The 24,136-nt window shown below is 39.3% G+C and overlaps 1 protein-coding gene across 5 annotated transcripts in view; it reads right to left on the reverse strand.

Moving 5' to 3' along the window:
• Positions 1-20,344, reverse strand: part of SCFD1 (sec1 family domain containing 1) — a 133,756-nt gene extending 113,412 nt beyond the window's left edge. For 2 of the 5 annotated variants that reach the window (XR_005597882.1, XM_039536364.1), the window contains exons 1-9: positions 20,246-20,344; positions 16,452-16,522; positions 15,024-15,112; positions 14,193-14,283; positions 12,858-12,980; positions 11,063-11,150; positions 8,397-8,486; positions 4,367-4,422; positions 1,889-1,974 (exon numbers count right to left, since the gene is read on the reverse strand). Coding sequence is in view for 4 of the 5 variants with exons in the window: in XM_039536364.1 (XP_039392298.1) it covers positions 1,889-1,974; positions 4,367-4,422; positions 8,397-8,486; positions 11,063-11,150; positions 12,858-12,980; positions 14,193-14,283; positions 15,024-15,112; positions 16,452-16,522; positions 20,246-20,276 (725 nt within the window). In the remaining variant the exon portion in view is untranslated. The other 3 variants (XM_039536361.1, XM_039536363.1, XM_039536362.1) reach the window with 3 other exon arrangements.
• Positions 20,345-24,136: the final 3,792 nt, after the last annotated feature.

Here is a 24,136-nt window from a genome sequence, read left to right on the forward strand (position 1 = left end):
TTGAAATAGACCAGTGGACCCAGAGCAGTGTGCCACTACAAGCAATAAGAGTACCTAACTGAAAGTTTTAGCCCACAAAAACTTATACCCAAATACATTTGTTAGTCTCTACGGTGCCACAAGGACTCCTCGTTGTTTTTGCTGATACAGACTAACAGCTACCACTCTTAAAACTGAAAGACAGTTATTGTTCTGTTAGTAAGAGGTGTCTTATGTCTGTGAAAGGCAATGCAAGATACTGTGTGTCACCAGGCCAATGATACATACAGTATGAAGGCACCAAACAGAAGCAGCCTCACCACACAGTCCCAGGGCATAAAGATAAACAGACATGGAAAGTGGTCATCCTCACAGTCCCACAGGGGTAGATCAAGAGTAGTGGAAGAGAACAGTAGCTGCTAAATCCCCTCCTTCCCACCTCCAAAGAACGTAAATTCAAGTTGTTGGTAATGATCTTTAAAGCCTTTAATAATCCTGGACTGGGATATTAGAGAGACCATTTCGCTCCATACCTGCCTTGTGGCAATTAGGATCAGCTGGGAAGGACTTGCTGTTGGTCTGTGAGGCTGAAATAACCAAGACCAATGGCAGGACTCTCTGGGAGACTTAGTCTGCCTTTTTTATTACTGACTAAATAAAAGTAAGGTTATGAATATTTCTGAAAGCAACACGCCACTCATTCTCATTCTGTAAGTTGATATACAGTAACTCCTCACTTAACATTGTAGTTATGTTCCTGAAATATGCGACTTTAAGTGAAACAATGTAAAGCAAATCCAATTTCCCCATAAGAATGAATGTAAATGGGGGAGGGGAGTCAGATTCCGGGGAAATTTTTTTTTGCCATACAATACAGTACTACAGTTGGGAGGTGCCCCCGCCTGACCCCACACAGGCACAGCCCACTGGCACTGGAGACAATGAGGGAGGCAAGGAGGCTGAAGGTGTTGTAGGCTAGAAGAAGCACGTTGCGCAGCAGCAGTGGCAGCTTCCCCTACTCTGCAAGCACCAGGGGTGGGGAGGCTCAATCCTTGGCCCACCCCCTCCCTTAACCTGCCTCTTCTCTCCCCTCCCCTTTACTCCACATGCCGCATCCTCGCTCCTTCTCCCTTCCCATAGCAATCAGCTGGCTTGCAGCATTCAGGAGGCAGGAGGGAGAGGGGAGAAGAGAGGACTCAGCACGCAGGCTCCCCCCTCCCTCCTGCCTGCGGCAATCAGCTGGTTAGCAGCATTCAGGAGGCAGGGGAGGGAGGGGGAGCAAGCTTGCGCGCTGAGTTCTCATTCCTTCCCCCTCTTCCCTGAATGCCATAAGCCAACTGATTGCTGCAGGCAGGCAGGAGGGGGAGAAGGCGCTGATCCACGGGGTCTGCCGGCAGGCTCTGTGTGTGTGTGGGGGGGTGCGCATAGGGGAGATGATGGGGGGCTGCCAGCTGTGGACAAATCAGGCAGCCAAATGATGTTACAGCGAAGCATTGCACCACTTTAAATGGAGCAAGTTCTGTAACTGAGCAGGGACGTAAGATTGAAACAATGTTAAGCAAGAGGATGTTAAGTTGGGAGTTACTGTAGTAGATATTTTTGCAGTAGATCTTCCTGGGTCTACAGCTGAATAAATGTTTGTCTTCTTTAATTACATGAAAATTTTTAGCTCAGGATCTGAGGGCTACATTCTGTCTATCCATAGTGTTTAATCTGATGGGGTTTTTGTTCTATTAATATGAACTAACATTTATGAAGACTTCATAAAAGCAAGTTACTCTCAGGCATGAACCATGTCTTTGCATGTATCTGTACAATGTCTAGCTCAAGAGTCCCAAGCCAAATGTGGCCTTTTAGTGTTACTACAATAAATATATAAAGATAATGCAAAATAACTGTAGCACACTACCTGAATTGTCCAGCCCCAAGCGTGTCACCTGTGAAAAGACTGTTTCTGGCATCTCTTAGGTTCTCTCGGAGTTTCTTATCTAGTTTCTAAAAAATGTAAAGCATCTTTTTACACACCGGTGAGGTTAGCAATTCTCTCAACCAGTTTGTACAATGGACAAAGTTTAAGACAGATGAACTTTTGCTGATGTCAAGACAACAATTTTCCAAATTTTAGTTTTTCTAATACTTATGCTACTGCTTAAGTCACACCAACTTACTTTGGACACAGTTTCTCTTACTTGCCATATTGCTACCATGACAGTTCTGGGCAAATTCCTGATTTTCCAGACAATCTAAGTCCATCTTTAGTGGAGTCTCTCTCTAAGCACATATTAGTTAGATTAAAAAAAAGTGAAGAGAGTCATGCAGGTTTCAAAGTCAGGCACTTGAAAGATAGACAATGCTGGATTTATGGTTACTCATGCAAACTGAATTCTGCCTCCTTTACGTCCAACTTGTGCACTGAATAAGGCAAAGGTCCTGTGGAAAAAATTTGATTATGTAATTAAAGACTACCATAATGTATATGCACAAGGGGAAGAATTAAGTTTGCACGGATAACTGTAAATATGGCATTTCCCAGCTTTCAAATGGCAGGTGTTCCCACTACACTCTGCTATTTTGTTTACATTGTTATTGTTTTGGCATTCTGCCAAAAATTTTCCTAAGGCTTGGAAGTGAGAAGGGAAATGATGATCTTAAAGTTTCTCTCTCAGCAACAGCTGAATGGAACACATAGGACAAAGAAGAGGCACTTCTCTAGTCTGAGAGTTGTTTCCCCTTGCCAAATATCAAAGGTCTGCTGCTGTAAATAACAGAGGTGCAAGACCTTTTCTTTGATAAGATCACAAGAATATTTTATAATGGAAAATGTTAAGCAGACTGAATATAAGGATCTACTATCACCCTCTCTAGGATCTTGCAAACAAAACAAGTTCAATTTCCATGTAATTTTATATTCTATAAAAAAAAAATCGCATCTCTAATCTGATGTCATTAAAGAGGTAAAAAATTGCAGCTGTAGTCTTGTGAAACATTTCAGATGTGCTATCGACTAAGTAACTAAAAACAACAGTGTTCTGTTTTGTTTTAAAGTCTTTCCGGCAGTCTCCAAGCTGGAGTCAGAAGTTCTACAACACTCCCTTTGTCATTTTGAGAGTTATTTAGATCTCTCCCTTTCTCCCTCCCTACCTCCGTTGATTTTTTTGTTTGTTTTTAAAGGAGGAGACAGATATAAAACAGCCAAGTAACCTAGGTTCCCATTTGTAGACCTGAGGGGAAGACTGCCGCAGTGAGGCATCAAATACCTGGGGCCAGCTCCAGGAGCAGGCTTGCAGAGGTAGCTTCAGCTGTCAAGGAAGTAATGAGGGAAAAGGTCTGGCCAAAGGAAAAGAGAGTCTAAAAGATCCATTCATTTTCTGTATACGTGCAGGGTATGGGAAGCCAAAAGAATTCAGCATAGGTCACTGCAGCTGCTTCATCACTCACTGTTGTCAAACTAAGGAAGAGTGAATCCTATAGGTCTGACAGCATACCACAACAGCTCTCACTATGCCAGCATTTGCTGCGTTGGCACATTTGGGTCAGTCATATTTTAAGGTTGAAGTTGCTATTATTTCCATTCACATGGGAAAGATTCCTATTGCCCTGTCTTAGCTGGATTTTGAAAGGCTGTTTTAGTCATTTATTCTCCATAGACTTTTCATAAGCCAAATGCAGATAAAATATTTTACCTACAGAATTTTAACATTATTTATAATAATGTGTCTAATTAGGTCATAAAAGGCATATTTAGATAAGGATAATTATAGCTGAAATTAAAGTTATATCAGCTTAAAGGAACAAATCTTTTCCATTACTAAGCAATATTGCAGTAGGTGAAGTATGCTTTCTCTAACCATTTATTAACAAAGCAATCAGCTACTGTACTCATTCTCCAATTACCTTTGCTTACTATTAGCTCATTCCCAATTTACATACACCAAAATACTTCACCCTATGATCACTGCACAAATTCTGATGGGATCCGGAGATCCAAACAAGCACATAAAAAACTATAACCATTAATTAAAAAGTATGACTTCAGTTATTTACACAAACATTTTACACAAGTCTAACTACCATCTGACACTGCAGGCAGGAATATGTTCCTAGGGTGCTATGTCTAGTGGAAAAGGAGAAGATGAGGGACCTTTTGGGCTGGAGAGAAATGTGCTCCTCCACCCATCAGAGCCTGCTTTCAAAAGATTCTGTGTTTGTGTGACTAGTCACACAACTTCTACAATGTGGCTCTGTAGAAGCAATGTCAGGAACGAGAACTTGGACATTTTCTTTCAGTTTTCCTCTTTGATGTTAAATGTTCAGGATTGTAAAAAATAAAAATAAAATGCTATTAGGAGATTTATTTGAAACACAATTTATTGTTTAAAACTCTTACCACTGCCACCATTTCTGCTGCAGTTCCTCTTGAGCATCTGATTATAGGAATAGCTCCTATTAAAAGATACATTATAATTTTCAGGTCATAAATAATTATACTGCAAAGCTGTGGTTTTTATTTTTAAAGCAACTGATTTGGGGTGCCAAATTTTCAAAACACGCTGTCTAAGCTGTATATAAAGTATGGCTCTAGCAGTCATTTTCTACGAGATCACAAAAAATGGTTTATATCAAGTGTCAGCAACCTTAATTTAAGGTTTTGCATGCCAGTAATATATTTTAACGTTTTTAGAAGGTGTCTTTCTATAAGTCTATAATATATAACTAAACTATTTGTTGTATGTAAAGAAAATAAGGTTTTTAAAATGTTTAAGAAGTTTCATTTAAAATTAAATTAAAATGCAGAGCCCCTTCGACTGGTGGCCAGGACCTGGACAGTGTGAGTGCCACTGAAAATCAGCTCGTGTACCGTCTTCGGCACATGTGCCATAGGTTGCCTACCCCTGGTTTATATCAATACATTTAAACAAAGTATTATAAAAACACAGTAAGAATGATAAATACTTAAAATCATGTTATAAATATATATTAGCAGTACATTGAGAGTTACAGGGATTTCCAGTTAAAATATTTAAAAAAACCAGTTCTCTTACCTATTCCACATGTGGGTACTAAAAGTAGGGCTGTCAAGCGATTAAAAAAATTAATCTCGTGATTAATCGCACTGTTAAAGAATAATAGAATACCATTTATATAAATGTTTTTGGATGTTTTATACATTTTCAAATATATTGATTTCAATTACTACACAGAATACAAAGTGTACAGTGTTCACTTTATATTATTTTTTATTACAAATTTTTGCACAGTAAAAAACAAAAGAAATGGTATTTTTCAATTCATCTAATACAAATAATGTAGTGCAATCTCTAACATAAAAGTTGAATTTACAAATGTAGAATTATGTACAAATATAACTGCACTCAAAAATAAAACATTGTATAACTTTAGAGCCTACAAGTCTACTCAGTCCTACTTCTTGTTCAGCCAATCGCTCAGACAAACAAGTTTGTTTACATTTGCAGGAGATAATGCTGCCCACTTCTTGTTTACAATGTCATCTGAAAGTGACAATAAGTGTTTGCATGGCACTGTTGTAGTCAGCGTTGCAAGATATTTACATGCCAGATGCATTAAAGATTCATATGCCCCTTCATGCTTCAACCACCTTTCCAGAGGACATGCGTCCATGCCGATGATGGGTTCTGCTCAACAGTGATCCAAAGCAGTGCAGACCGATACATATTCATTTTCATCATCTGAGTCAGATGCCACCAACAGAAGGTTGATTTTCTTTTTTGGTGGTTCAGTTCTGTAGTTTCCGCACTGGAGTGTTGCTCTTTTAAGACTTCTGAAAACATGCTCCACACCTCATCCCTCTCAGATTCTTAAACCTTGGGTCGAGTGCTGCAGCTATCTTTAGAAATCTCACATTGGTACCTTCTTTGAGTTTTGTCAAATCTGCAGTGAAAGTGTTCTTAAAACGAACAACATATGCTGGGTTACCATCCGAGATTGCTATAACATGAAATATATGGCAGAATGTGGGTAAAACAGAGCAGGAGACATACAATTCTCCCCCAAGGAGTTCAGTCACAAATTTAATTAACACATTTTTTTAACAAGCGTCATCAGCATAGGAGCATGTCTTCTGGAATGGTGGCCGAAGCACGGAGGAGCATACGAATGTTTAGCATATCTGGCACTTAAATACCTTGCAATGGCGGCTACAAAAGTGCCATATGAATGGCTGTTCTCACTTTCAGGTGAGATTGTAAATAAGAAGCCAGACGCATTATCTCCTGTAAATGTAAACAAACTTGTCTGTTTTAGTGATTGGCTGAACAAGTAGGATTGAGTGGACTTGTAGGCTCGGAAGTTTTACATTGCACTCAAAAAACAAAAGTTACATAACAAAACAAAATCTACATTTTTAAGTTGCACTTTCATGATAAAGAGACTGCACTACATTACTTGTATGAGGTGAATTGATAAATACTGTATCTTTATCATTTTACAGTGTAAATATTTGTAATAAAAATAATAATAGAAAGTGAGCACTATACACTTCGTATTCTATGTTGTAATTGAAATCAACATATTTGAAAATGTAGAAAAACATCCAAAAATATAATAAACTTCTATTGGTATTCTATTGTGTAACAGTGCAATTAATTGCAATTAATGTTTTTGAGTTAATTGTGTAGATTAAATAGATTAAATTTGCTTAGTTATTTTTGCTTTTGATAGTCAGGGTCTCTTCCATTACCACAATACCGCAAGATCTGGGGTGCAACTCACTGCAGGGGAATATTTATTTATTAAAAAAAAATTTCCATTGGAATTTCAGGCTTCACCTATCATATAGTGAAGTTTTAAATGCATGTAAGTTGAAATGCTGAAGATTCAAGGGGCTTTGTAGATACACTTTACTTCTTGCCACAGAAACTAAGGCATTCAACAGGTTCAAAAAATCCTTCAAATTTCTGAGCGCCCTGGGGGATGCTAAACTCTCCTCCCCAAGAAGTTACAATTTTAGGCAGTGAAAAGGGAAGTAAATTTGAAAGCTGTCAATTTAGCACTTCAATGTTTATAATTTTAAGCATGTTAAATTTTACTCACTGAGTTGCTATTAAAATGGACATGTACACCTTTCAATAATTTCTTTGACAGTTATCCAGCCATTAATGACAAATATTGATAATATCTTGTATGCTATTTAACAAAACTTCTGTTAATCAGAAAAAACCCTGCCAATCTCTCAAAATCTCAGAATAAGAGATTTTATTTTGTTAGTTGTCATCAAGATTGGTTGTTTGTCATGGCAAAAAATGACAGTAATTTTATCATATGAAAAGGAGACGTCATGGAACAACATATCCTTTATTTTACAATATGAATTATTTAAAATATTTAACTAATATTTTCATCAAATTAAAAACACTCCATGACCAAGCTACTTATGGTGCTACTGACCATGAACTTTTATGAAAAATATTAAGGGTGGGAATTTCAAAATTGTTCAGCATTCGCCCAGTTCTGTTCCTAATTAAGCAGTTTCCAGCACGAAGCACTGAAGCAGGGGCATTTTTACCGATGACTTAAACAGGAGCAGATTTATGCCAACAATAAGCACTTTTGAAAAGCCCACCTTTGTGTCACAGATGTCATGACTATGACAAACAGAGGTTTAGAAATAGTTTTAAAAAATCTACAGTAGACTAGGAAAGCCTCTTCTATAACCTTCACAATTGCAAACACTGTGTAGGAAATGGCTAAAATAATAAGGTAAAGGTTGTTGTGAATTATGAAATTGAGTTCAAAGAATATCCAGTTTCAGTGAAAAATATTAAACTGGCACCTTGCATTTCCTTTCCTATAGCACCTTTCATCCAAGAATCTCAAAACAAAATTTTTCAGACACTAAGGGCAGGTCTACACTAAGGGCGGGGGTTGAACTAGGGTACGCAAGTTCAGCTACGTGAATAGCGTAGCTGAATTCGAAGTACCCTAGTTCGAACTACTCACCCGTCCAGACGCCGCGGAATCGAAGTCCGCGGCTCCAAGGTCGACTCTGCCACCGCCTTTTGCAGTGGTGGAGTACCGGAGTCGACCGCAGCGCTTCCGGAGATCGAACTATCGCGTCCAGATTAGACGCGATAGTTCGAACTCCGAGAAGTCGAACTCACCGTGTCGACCCGGCTGGTAAGTGTAGACTAGCCCTAAGACTCCGCTCTTATATGAGGTGGGAATTACTGCGTGTTCAACAGTGTTTTCAGAGCAACACACAGGTTGAGTGATTGGCCAAAGCTTTCATATCAAACAGAATCCAGGAGTCTTGCATTGACCCTACTTCCTCTCTCAGGCTGCATATGTGGAAGTTTAGAGACTTACAATATCTAATTGAAAATGCAGATCTCTTAGAAGGAACAGCGCACTGAGAAATATACTGGAACTTGTAAACTTACCAAGTGTAACAAAAAAGCAGAAGAGACTGTCAACCACAGTGTCCATAATGGCCTCCATTTCAGTGTCCGTTATATCTGGTCTGTTAATGGCTAAAACATTGTAAAATAAAGAAAAAAAAAAGTGGAGTTACAGTCTAAAGCAATCTCTACAATACACAACACCCTCAGTGAGGAAATCTCCTACAGGAGCTGAACAGAGACTCTTAGTCATCAACACTGAAGAAGTGACCAAGTAAGAAAGCTGTGATGAAGGCCCCACTTAATGCTCCTGGTCCCAATTAATTTTTTAAAGACACGAATAATGGAAAAACGAAGAAATTCATTTTACTGATTAGATCAAAACCAATGTTGTGCAATCTTCCTCCTCTTCTCTTACAATACATGTCAACCCTGACTTGACCCTATTACTACATAGCTATGGGCGGAGACAGAGAATCAAGACAATGTGTGTGGTGATTTTGGACTAACGTCCACTTGGAAACCAGTTTCTCAAGGTGGGAGACACTGTGCTATCTACAGAATACAAATTCTGTATCTGTACAAATATTACAATATGTTATTTTATATATTAAGAAAGTTCCAGACTCAATTGTCTCTAACATATATAATAATTGCTCCACTAATGGTTTAAAAAACATTTTGCTATCAATGACAATCTGCATGCCAATTTTCTAATCCAGGGGTAATTCCAAAGTATTTTATAATATAGATAGGGAGATACACACACACAAACCTTCCCTATAGCTGCTCTACTGTAGCAGTAATACATTTTATCTTTAACTAATATTTCTGCTTCTAATATAAACAGTCTATTAGACAAGCCTGGCTACCAACTTCTGTTTATTTAGGACACTGTGGTAACAATCATCATTTGGCACAACAAACCTAAGCTGGTTATGTGTACATTTTCTTTTCCCTTTTTTGGTGGGGCAGGAAAAGATTGTGAAGTTAGTTTACTCTATTTCAGGAGTTCCCAAACTTGGTTCGTGGCTTGTTAAGGGAAAGCCCCTGGTGTGCCGTGAGACGCTTTGTTTACCTGAGTGTCTGCAGGTATGGCTGCTTGCAGCTCCCAGTGGCCGCGATTCGCTGTTCCCGGCCAATGGGAGCTGCGGGATGTGGTGGCCTGGCCCATGCCGCTTCCTGCAGCTCCCATTGGCCGGAAATGGCAAACCACAGCCACTGGGAGCTGCGAGCGGCCAGACCTGCGGATGCTCAGGTAACAAAAGAGTCTCGAAGTCCGCCAGGGGCTTAACCTGAACAAGCCACGAACCAAGTTTGGGAACCTCTGCTCTGTGTTCATAATATCTTAATAGAAATCTACAGAATATTACAGCATTTGAATCTGAAAAATGTATTTGTTTAGAAATTAAGCAAAAGATTGGGTGGACCCATTCTAACAAGTTGATAAGGGAAAAGTATGTAATGACTGGTCATTGCTTAGACGACCCAAAGGACTCCTGTCATAATTAGAAAACTATCCTCTCTCTGATCTTCCAGACACCTTAGCAGATCGCTTAGCAGATGTGCATGTGTAAATAAGCCCTGTGAGAGTATGTACAAACCTATACAGAAAACCTCCGTAGTAGATTTTTCTATTTGGAGTATTAATTTAAATTTTTTTTTTATTTTTATTTTTTAGAAATGTTAAATATTCTTAAAAAATGTCTAAATTTAAGACAGTAATCTTCTGCCGCTAAAAAAACATATATAGTAACTCCTCACTTAAAGTCGTCCCAATTAACATTGTTTCGTTGCTGATCAATTAGAGAACGTGCTTATTTAAAGTTGTGCAATGCTCCCTTATAACGTTGTTTGGCAGCCACCTGGCTTTGTCCACTGCTTGCAGGAAGAGCAGCCTGTTGGAGGCTTGGAACCAGGGGGATGGACAACCCCTCTATCAGCTCCCCTAAAGTTCCCTGCACGGCAGCTGCCCAGCAGGCTATCAGTTGCCAGGCAGTTCAGCTGTCCCTCCCTCTCCTGCCCTCTGCCTTGGAGCTGCTCCCTCCTCACCCCGGTCCTTTACCCCATTTCCACAGAGCGGCAGGAGTGGAAATAGAGGGGAGAAAGGACACGACAGGGCTCAGCACAGAAGGAGCTTGCTGGATTTAACATCCTATTAACATGTATCTGAATAGTTTTGAATCCCACTTCTAGTTAATTCTTGTGAAGTCAGATTAACTGATCATAGAGATCTCTTTTGGCCTTATATCAGATAAAGATTTTAGATTTATTTATCTGCTAAACTAGAAATCCTCAGTTACAGGACAGAACTCATTTAAGATTATTAGGGCTAGTCTACACTTACCAGCCGGGTCGACGCGGTGAGTTCAACTTCTCGGAGTTCAAACTATCGCGTCTAATGTGGACGCGATAGTTCCAACTCCGAAAGCGCCGCGGTCCACTCCGGTACTCCACCACTGCAAACGGCGGTGGCGGAGTTGACCTTGGAGCCGTGGACTTCGATTCCGCGGCGTCTGGACGGGTGAGTAGTTCGAACTAGGGTACTTCGAATTCAGCTACGCTATTCACGTAGCTGAATTTGCGTACCCTAGTTCGACCCCGCTTCTTAGTGTGGACCAGCCCTTAGATATTTTTTTGATTTCAGAGTAAGCTTAAATTTAGCTATTCAATGGTAACAAATGTTATACAAATGAAATTTTACCTACCACGATAAGAGATGAGCTCCTTATTTTGATTACACAATACAAACATATCATCTTCCAAAGTAATGAAATTGAGATACTGATCAAAGACCTACAAATGAAGGGACAAAAAAGAATTAGATAGCTTCATGGAGTTTAGTTCCACCAATGGCTATTAGCCAAGATGGTCAGGGATGCAACCCAATGCTTGGGATGACCCTAAATCTTTGACAAGCAAGGAGGGGAAGACAGAGGTGGAGCACTCCAACTGCTCTGTTCTGTACACTCCTCTGAAGTTCAGATACCGGTGACTATCGGAGACCAGATACTGGGCTAGATGGACCATTGGTCTGACCCAGAATGGCAGTTCTTATGACTAAGGCTGCAATTTAGTCATGGAATCCACGGAATCCATGACTTCCAAAGACCTCCATGATTTGAGCCAATGCCGGATGGGAGCTGCAGGATCCCCTGCCACTGACCCCCCCGCCACTCCCAGCCACCCTGGGCGGCTGAGGGGGGTCCCAGAGCTCCTGGCTGCTGCTGGCAGCAGGGGGAACCCCCACAGCTGTGGGCCACTGCAGCTCAAAGCCCCCAGCAGAGGGGGACCCTGGAGCTCCGAGCCCCCACAGGTGGTGGGGGCCCTTGAAGCTCCCAGCCACGCGCAGCTGCCCAGGCTCCCCATTTTGTTACAGATATTTTTAGTAAAAGTCAGGGACAGGTCACAGGCTTCTGTGAATTTTTCATTATTGCCCGTGATCTGTCCCTGACTTTTACTAAAAATATCCATGAAAAAATCTTAGCCTTAATTATGACAATTACAAGATGCTAATAATAAAGTGTGAAGCTGTCTTGTCTTAAACGTACATTCATGACTTGTTACAGCTTTAATCTGAAACTGAACAATACCAGATTTCTATCTATAACAACTACAGCATAATTTATAAGGCCGGACATTCAAATAAAGAAACTGAATAAGATACAACTACAGCTGAAATATCTTAGAGGGTGCTGTTCAGAACTATTAAGAATAAACAAATATTAAAATGTTTCTAGGGCACTAATCTACTAATAAAAGCTATAAAATTTGGCTTTTCCTTTTGTTGAGGTGCTTAGCACTCAATCTGGCTGCACTGAAAGATGTTCATCTTCAGAAAATGATGAAATAATTTCATAAATAAATAACCCTAAACTTATCATGAGTTTGCTGTATAACACTTTGTTTATTCCTATGTTCAGAAAAATACAAATATCTAGGTAATGCATAAAAGGGAGGAAACAGATGTTTGAGCACTGAAGCCAATGTAGATATACCAATTTACACAAACTGAGGATGTGGCTATTGAAGTTTAACTAGTAGTTCTTATTTGAGTTGAATTAAAAATTTGGTAACTGCTCCTCTCTCCCCAATTGTAAGCTATAAAAATAAGGAGAAAAAGTGAATAATGTGATCTGAAATATGAAGAGTTATTCAGAAATATACAACTTTGATATGTCTGCTGCACATCAATCTTTACTCTAAGTTTCCTCCTTTTTTATAATTTAGCAGATTATATTTAAAATTATTTGTGCATGGATTGTCTGTCCATTCCAGTTGTACATTCTCTATTTCCAACAAAGATTGCAATCACAAGTTATGTATGTCACTTTGGGAGCAGAAAAATGAAGCTAAAAGGATATATGGCATTAGGTCAGCCCAAATGAAAGGAACATTTATATTTCATTACTATTTTAATCCTAAATGCTTTGTGAAACATTAAAAAATGCATTTTTAAAAATTGAAGGTCCTTTAACATCATAGCCTTCAGAAATTTCTTACCTTCGCTACTTGTGTTACTGCACTAGCCCCTAAGGCAGCATTTGCAATATCTTCCAGTTTACTTCTTGAAATGGCAGAAATAAAATTTAAATAATAAGATTCATAAAGCTGATTTCGAAGATCCTGAAAGCAAAAATGAATAGCTTTTAGTCTCAATAGGTACTAAAGAGCATCTAGCTAAAAATGAAGCTACTTCTTAAAAATCTGAGAATTTTTATTACCTAGTGTTCTAGTTATTGAAATTAAATTATTCTGGTGTGCTTAGAGGAGTGTTGATACATAAAAACATTGTATTGCATATTAACTGAGGTTGCAAGATGCAGGGATAGTTAGGAAACTAAAGAAGAAAATAATATATTTGCTGGTATGTAAGAAAAGGCCCTAATCATTAAATAAAGGAAGATGGTCAGAATAAGAAGTTATAAGACAAGAATGTAATGTGTGAAGAATGCATGGTTCAAAACGTAATTAATAAAACAAAAGGCTGCAGTAACAAGACAAAGAAAAACTGTCATAAAAGAAACAAGCACATTCCCATTGTTCTGCAGGTAAGCAAGGAAGGGGAGTAGGTAAGAAAGGAAGGCTTTGGAGGAAGGACAGCATCAATGATAAACTGCTTCAAACTGGTTTTTGCTCAAGCTAGCAAGTTAGCTGAAGTGTATAAAGAGCCATGAATCTGAAGGTTCTTTATCAGAACCACTCCAATCATGCTAGGACAAATCAGGATGAAAGGACTATTCTCTGGTCTGGTCCATCTGTGAGTATAATTGATCAAATCCTTACAGATGTATGTTACTGTATTGGATGTAGTACACTGCTTATTATTTAGGGTTTTTTTTAGTCACATCTAAAGCAATCACACAACTATCATCTGGCCTTTGGACTTAAAGGAATTTATGTGGTAATGTCTGGTGGTGTCCTGTATTAATATTCATACATAATAATTCCAACACTGGACACATAACATACCTAACACAAAACATCAAAAGCAAGGAAATGAAACTTAAGCTATTCAACAATGCACGTCTCTACTATTCTACCCAAATACAGACTGCACCACAGAGCATAACCAGCAGGGATGCCTATGTTCAAATCACCCTCTTCCCACAATTACATTCCCCCTCCCAACTATTGCTCTTTCTTAAAGTTCTGGGAAACATCAGCTTCACAAATTACAGTTTGGATACAGAAATATTTTTATAAGAGAATTCCTTTTTGTGGCAAATATAGATTAATACATGCAGTATGTTAAAATTTGGGAAAAGGTGCATTCATAAACTCACATGAATTAGATATGAACTACTATTTCAAACATTAAGTGTGCAAAGTAGTTACCTGGCACATTCTATCAATATTTTCTTCTGTTGGCATTACAAAATATACTGCCGGAACATCTGGAATAGGATCTCGATCAGAATGCAAAAGCCTAAGGGAAAATCAAAACTGAGTTGACTTTCCAGTTACTGTTGCTTCTCTTCCTATTCACTCAACACTATGAACATCAGAAAATAAAATGTTTAGTATGACCTCCTGCACATCCAATTTTCTAGAATTCTGCTATGTCTTATGAAGCTTGATTTCATCAATGTCACCATGCACACACAATGGTCAATTATTTCAAAAATAAAAAAAATTACTTGCTAGATGAACACTAACCCTAAATTAACAGTTGAGAGCTCCAGGGTAGCAAGCGGATATTGCTAAGTTCTGTCTCTCTGAAGGATAAGGAGGAACTGAGAGGTAATTGGGCCCACTTTACATAGGATACACATACATCCTCAACATGCCCTTGACAAAAAAATCCTCTCTCATGAACATGCAAACCCACAGTGGGATCGAGGTGGATAAATACTTGAAGAAGAATACTGGGTTATTTTAATTTATTTATTTGAGAGGGAGTCCCTCCATCTTCCACTGAGTAGGAAATTCTTCTGACTAGTTTGATAACTTTACCCATCCTTTAGCCACAATACTCCTACTGGATTTTGGGCAGGGGTAAGAACAGAATCTTCAATTAAATTTTTAAAAGCGCCTTTGTATTTTGTGTACTGATTCAAAAGACTGTGTATGTGATTTTTCAGAATATAAACAACTGGAGTTGTTGATACATGGTTTGAAGTATAAGTAAACAGATATAACTAACAAATGTATGCACAAAGTACTCACAGATGCAAGGTGATGCCCATGTCTCTCAGCTCTTTCACTGACAGCAAAGGAGAGATGATATCTTGGCCAAATCTGTCATAAATGAGAACCTATAAAACATAGGATGAAAACGTTAAAATATTTCTTAATATGAAAATTTTATTAAATGTTGTAAGTTCTTCCATTCCTATCATTACTGTTTACTAAGAGACAATAAAGAAGAATAAGAACAAATGAGCAGCAAAAAAGAAAGATGGAGAAATCTTGCCAGAATCAGTGCTTCATGTCAGTCAAACAGGAAGCTCTACCCCGAGAAAAGTAATTATTGTGAAGTGCAAAAGTATCACAAAAAGGTCAAGTCCTCTGACCTGAAAAAAAGAGAACGGATGGTACAGGCCTGAGTGGAAGAAGAGAAGGAAAGTATCATTTGGGGGGGAATTAAAATTATTCCAGAATGCCATATTGAAAAAATAGCAATGAAGGAATCTTGGGCTCCGCTTGCCCTAGATTTACTACTTCAAAAATTCAGTTTCTTCCTCTGAATTCCTCTTTCCTATTTCTACCTATTTAATTATGAATTTTTGCCAGTGCTTGCCCTCATGTTACAAGTGAGTCTTTGTCACTGGACCCCAATAGGTCCTAAGTTTCTTCCACTTAGTTTCTTCTCAGGTTCTCACTTAAAATATATAATAGGTTTTCCTAGAACTTCAGTTAGGCATTGCTTCCTAAAGATGCTGTACTTTTAAACATGTATCTTTTCCATCAACCAGAATATGCAATTCTCGATATGAATAATACATAGGATAAAAACCCTTAAAGAGTAAAAGAATTTAAGTACAAGAACAGCACACACACTATTGACAACACAAAGGAGAAAAGGCTAGGCATTGTTTAAAGAGAATTACACAGTCTGCTACGGTTGTTCAGTTTTTCCTATGCACAATGGCCAAATATATCACATCATAATTAGGTTGTATGTATGTCACTGGAAACTTGGCCTGAAAAAGGTGACTTTTTCATGACAAATTTTCAGAAGATAATTGGTGAAAGTAATCAAACTATGTGCAACCAAGTGTCTAAATTAAAATTAAAACTTTTTTAAAGGAAACATATACACTTCCTATGATTTGTTACTACCTCACCCCCAATTCTACTCTTTTGCACCAATACTATAGTTTGTTTTCAAATGTAAAGAAATTAAACTATTTTAATAATTAAAAAAGCATAAGCCCAATTGAAAGATTAACATTTTATAGGCACTTTATTTTCTCAAAGCCCGACAAATTGTCAGAAATAGCAGGTTACTACTATAATATACCATAAACACTTGGTCTGATGTTTACCTAACAGTTGCCAGATTTTTACCTCCAATTAGTTAAAATCTGATAATCTAAATTTTGGACATGCTATAAGGATGTCTTTTAGAATAAGTCAAGTAGTTTCTCTTACCTTCCATACAGGTTCTCCTGTGCTGTTTTTAATAGGGGGAAGATTAAAATTCAACATACGCTTCAAGGCCACTGAAAAATAGTGCAATAAAAACATCCTATTACTACTATTGTTAGTTTTACTTTTTTCATTGATAACCTTTGAGACCAAATATGTTTCCAAGGACAAAAGATTCTTTTGTAATTTAGTTCAGTACTGGTTTTTGCCAAAGGTCCAAAGCAAGACAACACAATTTTTATTCCTTTTTTCCATAAACTTTAAGGTCAGAAGGGACCATCATGATCATCTAGTATGATCTCCTGCACATTACAGGCCATAGAACCTCACCCACCCACTCCTGGCTGAGTTACTGAAGTCCTCAAATCATGATTTAAAGACTCCCACTTACAAAGAACCCACCATTTACACTAATTTAAACCTGGAAGTGACCCGTCCCCCGTGCTGCATAAGAAGGCAAAAAAAAACCACCCCAAAACCCAGGGTGGGTTTCTGCCAATTTGACCTGGGGGAAATTTCCTTCCCGACCCCAAACATAGCAATCAGTTAGAACCTGAGCATGTGGGCAAGACCGACCAGCCAGACACCTGGAAAAGAATTCTCTGTAGTAACTCAGAGACTATCCCATCACTAGCCATATAATCTTTGAGTTAAATTCATGTTGAGATCTATTGTTCTTGACTTATGCAGTTCAACTAACTATTGCTGACAGAATGAAAAAAGTTTTTAAACCTGAAGACAGAATCTCTTCTTCCTATCAGTCGGACAAATTGCAGCCTCATGAGAATGTTGTTAATTAGAACAGCTGCCAGAATACAACTCAGCTCTGTCCATTAGATCTATGGCTTCCCCCATCTCTTAGCAAGTTTCCATCTTTTAACAAGGAAAGTTACCTTTCTAGTATTTCATATAGCAGGAAGAACCCCAAACATAAGGGCCAAAAAGTTTCTTAAGATAATCAAGGCAGACTACAGTAATTCACAGATGGTGGGCACTGCCATATTGAAAAGTGGGAGCACACTGGAATGTGTGCGCCTTTAAAGAAAAAGTAGTAATAGCAGGTAAATTTAGAACTAAGAAAAAGGAAATATTTCACACAGCATGCTGTCTGGAATTCACTCTACAGGTGGTGAGCAAATTAAATACTGTGAGTGGATTTTAGAAGATGGAAGATTGGATAGCCAAAGGAAAGAAGATATTCATAAATTACTGAAGTTTAGAATTAAAATACATTTATGTATTGAAAAATGGTTAATTTCTGACTCAAGCAACAAATCAAATTTTAATATACCAACAAGGGTATACTAAAATAAATCTAACAATACCAAAAGAATGCTGAAGATTATGTGGGCAGAGGCACTCTTACCACCATTTCTGGTGGAGCCCCATAAAAATGTGGGCAGAAAAATAAAAATTAAATAAAATATTACTACCTCAGCTTCCTGCAGCCACAGGAGGTTGCCGGATGAGGGTCTAGTCTCCCCTGTACTGCTAGGAGCGCCCTGAAGCCGGGGGAGGTACTCAGAGGTGGGTCTGATCTCCCCCCCGTGAGTGGCCATGCAGGGGAAGAATAAGTCCTGTCCCTCCCCAGCCTGGCCAGGGCCATCAGCTAGGAGCCCCCAGCTAAGGTGCTCCCAGCAGCACAGGGGCGATAAGACCCACCTCCAGGAACCTCCTGTGGCTGAAGAAAGTTCAGGGAGTGCTGCCTTCAGATCCCAGCTCTGAAAGCAGCGCAGAAGTGAGTGGCAACCCTGTGACTCTCCCTACAACAGCTCTGCAATGTCCCTTCCCCCCTTCCCCCTTTTGGGGCAGAACCTGCACACAACACCAAGAAGTTTCAGATGTAAACATCTGAAAACATGAAACTGACTAATTTTCAAATCCTATAGCTGTGATATTGACCAGAATGGACCTGAATTTAGTAGGGCCCTATAAATAAGTTACAGGTAACTTCTCTGAGGAGTCTAAAATCTAAATTAAGACTAACCACATTGAGAAACAGTAGGCGAGGATACTGGGAGATGAAGATTACATCAGTCAAAGTTCATAAAGTGTACTCTGTACTCTGCTGTATTTTTTTAGTTGCTCTGGATTTTTACAATAAATTAAATTAATGAGGATTCATGGATTGTGTCCAGAGCAGAAGAAAACGTGGAATTTAGTGACACCGACTGAAATGAGTAATGAGGAGAAATGCAGCAGGAGGAGGAGGAGGTTGTACAGCAGAAAGGATCAAAGATGACAACTAAATAAAGCAACATCGAAGGATGGAATTGCTTGTAGTTTAAGGAAATAAAAGAATATCAGACTGCACTAGAGTAGGTACTGGTTGAAGGGATAAAACAGGAGAAGAGATTAAGGCACAGAAAGGGAATAACAAGTACTGAAGGAGATCTTGAATTCCTGTATAGGCTACAGTAAGTAGTTTGAGATGGTTAGCATAGAAAATGAGGAAGATGATTTTAGAAACAATGTGTTGAATAAACTCGCAGGGCACCAAGGATACCTGAAAAGCAATTGTCAAGATGAGAGATGACCAAAAGATGAACCAAGGTTTTGGTGAAATCACTAGCAAGGAAAAGAAACAAACAGGATTATGATGAAACATGCTTCCCGTTCTAACAGTACATTCCAACAGATGGCTCAAGGCTCTACAAAGATGGATTACTCATTCGATTTTCCCTCATTTATATATATGGTTAAATGACAACAGATAATTGAAACTTCAGTGTTATTACTGCTGCTCAGTTTTGAGAAGTTACAGAATGAAAATTGACTAAAAAGTCTTGTTGATGAATTAAAACCAGAAAAAAAGGAAAATGCACAAGTGTAGAAGCAGCACATCGCAGAGACATTAATGTCTAAGAAAAGGTTGATTAATTAGCCTTATTATCAATAGCAGTTCCCTCTAATGTTCATCCTAGTTTTAAGACTCATGTTTTCTACCACCTTGACTCTCCAGGACTCATATGCCTCCTATGTCTTTTGTTTAATCCTAACAGCAAATTCATGTAAGAAAGATGTGTTCTTTTGATGTCAAACCATATTTTATGTCTGCTCCGGTCACATATAGTCACAAAGAGAAACTGTTTCCAGAAGACAGCAAACGTAACCTACCAACCACCTTCTTTCCCATAATTTATGCCATCTCATCCATTCACTAGTCTACTTAGTCTGCAACAGCAACGCCAAAGCCTGGCGATTTTGGTGCTCTTGGCTCTCTACAATTGCGATTTTATTTACATTTCAGAAAAGTCTCTGCAGTATAGTCTTCCTCTGTCGCATTAACGGTCCAGGAAAACCCATTCTTAACCACTTCCAGCCACCGGACTCGCTGGGAGCTAACAGTACCAGCTAGGTGAGCTCCAATCCGCGGCAGAGTCGGGGCCACTCTTGGGACAGCGGATCAGGGGCGGGCCGAGCTCCGTGGTGCGTTGGGGTAACAGGAACAGAGGAGGCGGCGGACAGCAGAGGGGCGGTGGCTGGGGTCCCTGGGCGAGGTCCCCCCCAAGCCAGCGTTACACGGGGGGCCGCCAGGCTTCACAGCCCCACTACAAACAATGAATGCCCGGACCTGGGGACGGGCCCCGCGCTGCCCCCCTTTGCCCGCGGGAGGGGTGTGTGAATCCCCCGCTCCCCCAGCCACGGCCACAGCTGCCGGCCGCTGCACGCCCCCCCTTACAGCCACAGCTGCCGCCCGGCCGGGGGCCGCAAGTCCCCTGCTCGCGCCGCCGGACGGGAAAGGCTACAGCCAGGGGCCGAGCCCCCGGCAGGGGCTAGAAGGGAGAGCGCCTCACCTGTCTGCTTCTCCCGGATACCGGCCGCCATCTTCACGGCCAGCCCCGCCCACCTCCGCGTACGCACCAGCCGGGCGACGTGGCGCGTCGCCGCACTCAGTGCCCTCCGCCTGGCCCCGCCCTCACCGCCTGGCCCCGCCCCTGAGCCCTGGTCAGAAAGGCCGGGTGGAGGCGGGGAGCTGAGCCGGGCAAGGAGCTTGGCGGTGCCGAACCCCCACCGCTGGCGTGCGCGGCTCTGTTCATTTCATTACAGGGGATTTGTTTATTTCACCCCCTTAAGCGGAGACCTGCCCCGCTGTAAGCCGCCCTGGCTCTTACCCTGGAGCCCGCTTTTCTAAAGAGAAATCGCACCTGCCCTTAGCATAGAGCGGAGAGCCTGCGCCTGTTGAATAAAGACGGATTGTGTAGGTAGGAACCAGTGTGAAAGCCATGAACAGAATGAAATTACCACTTCCAGGCTCCAATACTCCATCCTGGTTGGGGAGGGGCACTAAAATTAGTGTTAATAATAGCGTGTATAGGGAAAAATAGCCTATGATCGTGTACGAAGAGGATAAAACACACCCTGGATGAAAGGAAAGCGGTTATGTGACCACATCTTAAATACCACCACTTCCTATCTTTGATTCTGCAACCAGAATGCTCTTTTAACAATTTATATTTCACCCATAGCTACTATGAAATTAGTTGTTGGCATAGCTGTATTAGGAAAGCAGTCTGCAAAACTCCTTTAGCTGCCCTCTTTTGCAAGTCATCCCAGTATCTCCAACTGCACAAAGTACAATTCTGCTTCATATTTATTAGAACATCACCTTGGTTAAGCAATGGCTTGTCAGCCCATTGGACAGTTGCTTAAGTCTATGTCTAATTAGACTGACATACTTTATGAGCAGTTATAAAAACGCTATTAGCAGTGGACACAATTGACACCCAACAAAGAAAGCTTCAAACACTCAAATACTTAGTTCTGTCAAACCTATTTTTATGCAAATTAAGTCAGATGATCAAGGATACCTCCAAGGTAGTGCATTTCTTGAATGGTTTGTCACCTTTGCTTTTGCTCTACTAATCAAACAGTAGTTAATTTTTAATTAGAGTGTATTCATGAAATTAAATGTATTCAATAGCTATTAGCCAGGATGGGCAGAGATGGTGTCACTTGATGATTACCACTTCTATTCATTCCCTCTGGGGCACCTGGCATTGACCACTGTCAGAAGACAGTATAACATGCTAGATGGACCTTTGGTCTGACCCAGTATGGCCGTTCTTATGTTCACTGAATATTTAAAATCTGTGGCATGCAGGATGCAATGGGGAGAAAGCGATTCTGAATGGCACAGGGATAGCCTGGTCAGGCCAGGGAATGTGGGTGGATATTAAAAAGCCTACGGGACTTAAGGACTGCAAGTTAATAGGACTTGTGCTCAATGGGAGTTAGGTGCCTAAATACCTTTGAACATCTAGGCCTTAGGCACTTTCAGAAATTCCACCCTGTGCCTATCATTATGTGATATATTATGTGATGGATGCTACATAAATCCCACAACCAAGACATTTTCAAAATGAAAAAATGAAGTTCAACTGCTTTTGAAGAAAATACACATTTAATACAACTGCTTACTACTAACTGAATCATTAGTTACTTTATTGCACTTCAAACATTTTATACACATGACAGTTGTCTCCCAAAATTAATGTATTTACTTCATGGAGTAACACTGACATATAGCTGTTAAGTATGTTACTTGAAGCTGCAACAGATTTCAGGCATTGTACCCCACAGCTATGGCAAAAACCAAAGCCAAAAATATTTACAAAATTGCAAGTTCCATAATGCATATTATTATACATAACGGATGTTAGTTTTTCTAAACATTCGCTTTGTGTTACATAAAATGCTAAATGCTGCACTTTTTACCAGAGAACATTAATATTTCCACAATTCAGATATTCTATTTTCTTTTAGCAAACCAAAATATATAACATGCTACTTTTCATAAACTAGTCTTTGATTCCCATTTTGCTTTTATGGAATTGGCAACTCCCTTATGTTAAACCAATAACATAATACCACAACTTTAAATCCTTTACTACATAGCTGATAGAGTGAAACAAAGCTACTCTAAAATACAATATATTTTGCAGCTTCAGGAGTTTATTTAATTTATCGCTTCCCTATTTGAGGAAAAATACTAGTTTATATCAATTGGCACTTTAAAAAAAGTATAAACCACAGAATTGGAGGAGTTGGATTAATGACAATTTTCCATTTTCTGCTGTGCATATTTTAAACACTCCTCTTTAAATACTAAACTCTGTGTATGTATACCCTAGTGCAAGGAAGCTATTTAATGAAGAACTGTAAACCTAGATTGTTAAAGATTTGCATTACATTTAATGCTGTAGAGCCTGAAGTAGAACATAAGGTTGGTTACTTCTCGCTCTGAATATATTTAGCTAACAACACTTAATAACATAAAAAAAAAGACACCAGACAGATTTTTTTGGCAAGACTCCCTCTCAGCCATCTTATTTGACTTTGACTATTCCTAGTTTTAAAAATGTAGATCCACAAACTTCAAGACTACAATATTTTAAACATCCAATACACCTCTACTTCGATACAACGCGAACCGATATAACACAAATTTGGATATAACGCGGAAAAGCAGTGCTCCGGGCGGGGCAGGGCTGCGCACTCCGGTGGATCAAAGCAAGTTTGATTTAACGCGGTTTCACCTATAATGCGGTAAGATTTTTTGGCTCCCGAGGACAGCGTTATATCGAGGTAGAGGTGTATTAATCTAAGATTATTTGTAATAAAGTTCCCAAGAAAAACAAATAATAAATTGTTTATAAAATTTGGCAGCCCTCAAACAGAAGTTATGAGCTTGACACAGAAGTTACTGGGTGAGGTTCTATGGCTTGTGAATGAAGGTGAGACTAGATGACCATGATGGTCCCTCTTCTGACCTTAATCACAAATCTTATCAAAGATAAGCTTATTATACAAATTGTGTAGTAAGAAGCCATTATATTGTATGTTTAACAGATAACACTCTTGTTAATACTGGAGATTACAATAAGCAGCTTTCCTAACTCCTAGTTTTGCTTCAATTGTATATTTATTTTTTGTAAAATGGAAAAATTACCTGAGCATATTCAATTTTAATGATGTGTTATATAAATTAAAAATTTAATTCTAGCAGTTGATTGACATAGTAACATAAGTTGCTCACTATTTCAACACCTCAACTTTCTAATGAAAGAGAGTTTTGTGCTTCAGCAAGATAACTTATTTCTAAATATAGTAAAGCTACTTATATTTTGAGAATATGAGGAGGAATGACATTGAAAATGACAAACAATGTAAGAATGTTATGTCCATGATAGATGCTGAGAAATAAGCAGAAAGGGCCAAATTAAATCTCTGTTTTAGTTCTCAGGAAGATACTGGAGTTGCAGCAAGGATTAATTTAGTTTAGAATGCCTAACTGAAGCAAAACACACACTACAAGAATGGGGATATTGTTTACCAACTTTGCAAAGTCATAGTCCAGGAATGAGAACACAAGCCACTATGAGACTTTCAAAACTAAAGAAGTTCAGATCTTTCAAAGCTATATTCAAGGCCCTGATTATTCTAAAGTTGTAGAATTCTCTAAAGATTCCACCTTTTGCCACACAATCGTGCAGCAGAATCTAAATTTAAACCACAATGAAAATGTCTTGTTTTTTTAGTTGTCAAGATAGTCTTCTAAATGTTACCCAGAAATAACCAAAGTAACTGTTGTCTTAAATCAGCAGAAAACTTGAAACAATAGCACCCAAAAAGATCAGATGTGTACTGTTTCCATTCATCTCAATTTGAGGTCAACTCCAAAATCT

Source organism: Mauremys reevesii, linkage group 4 (genome assembly GCF_016161935.1).
Source record: "Mauremys reevesii isolate NIE-2019 linkage group 4, ASM1616193v1, whole genome shotgun sequence".
Taxonomy (NCBI): domain Eukaryota; kingdom Metazoa; phylum Chordata; order Testudines; family Geoemydidae; genus Mauremys; species Mauremys reevesii.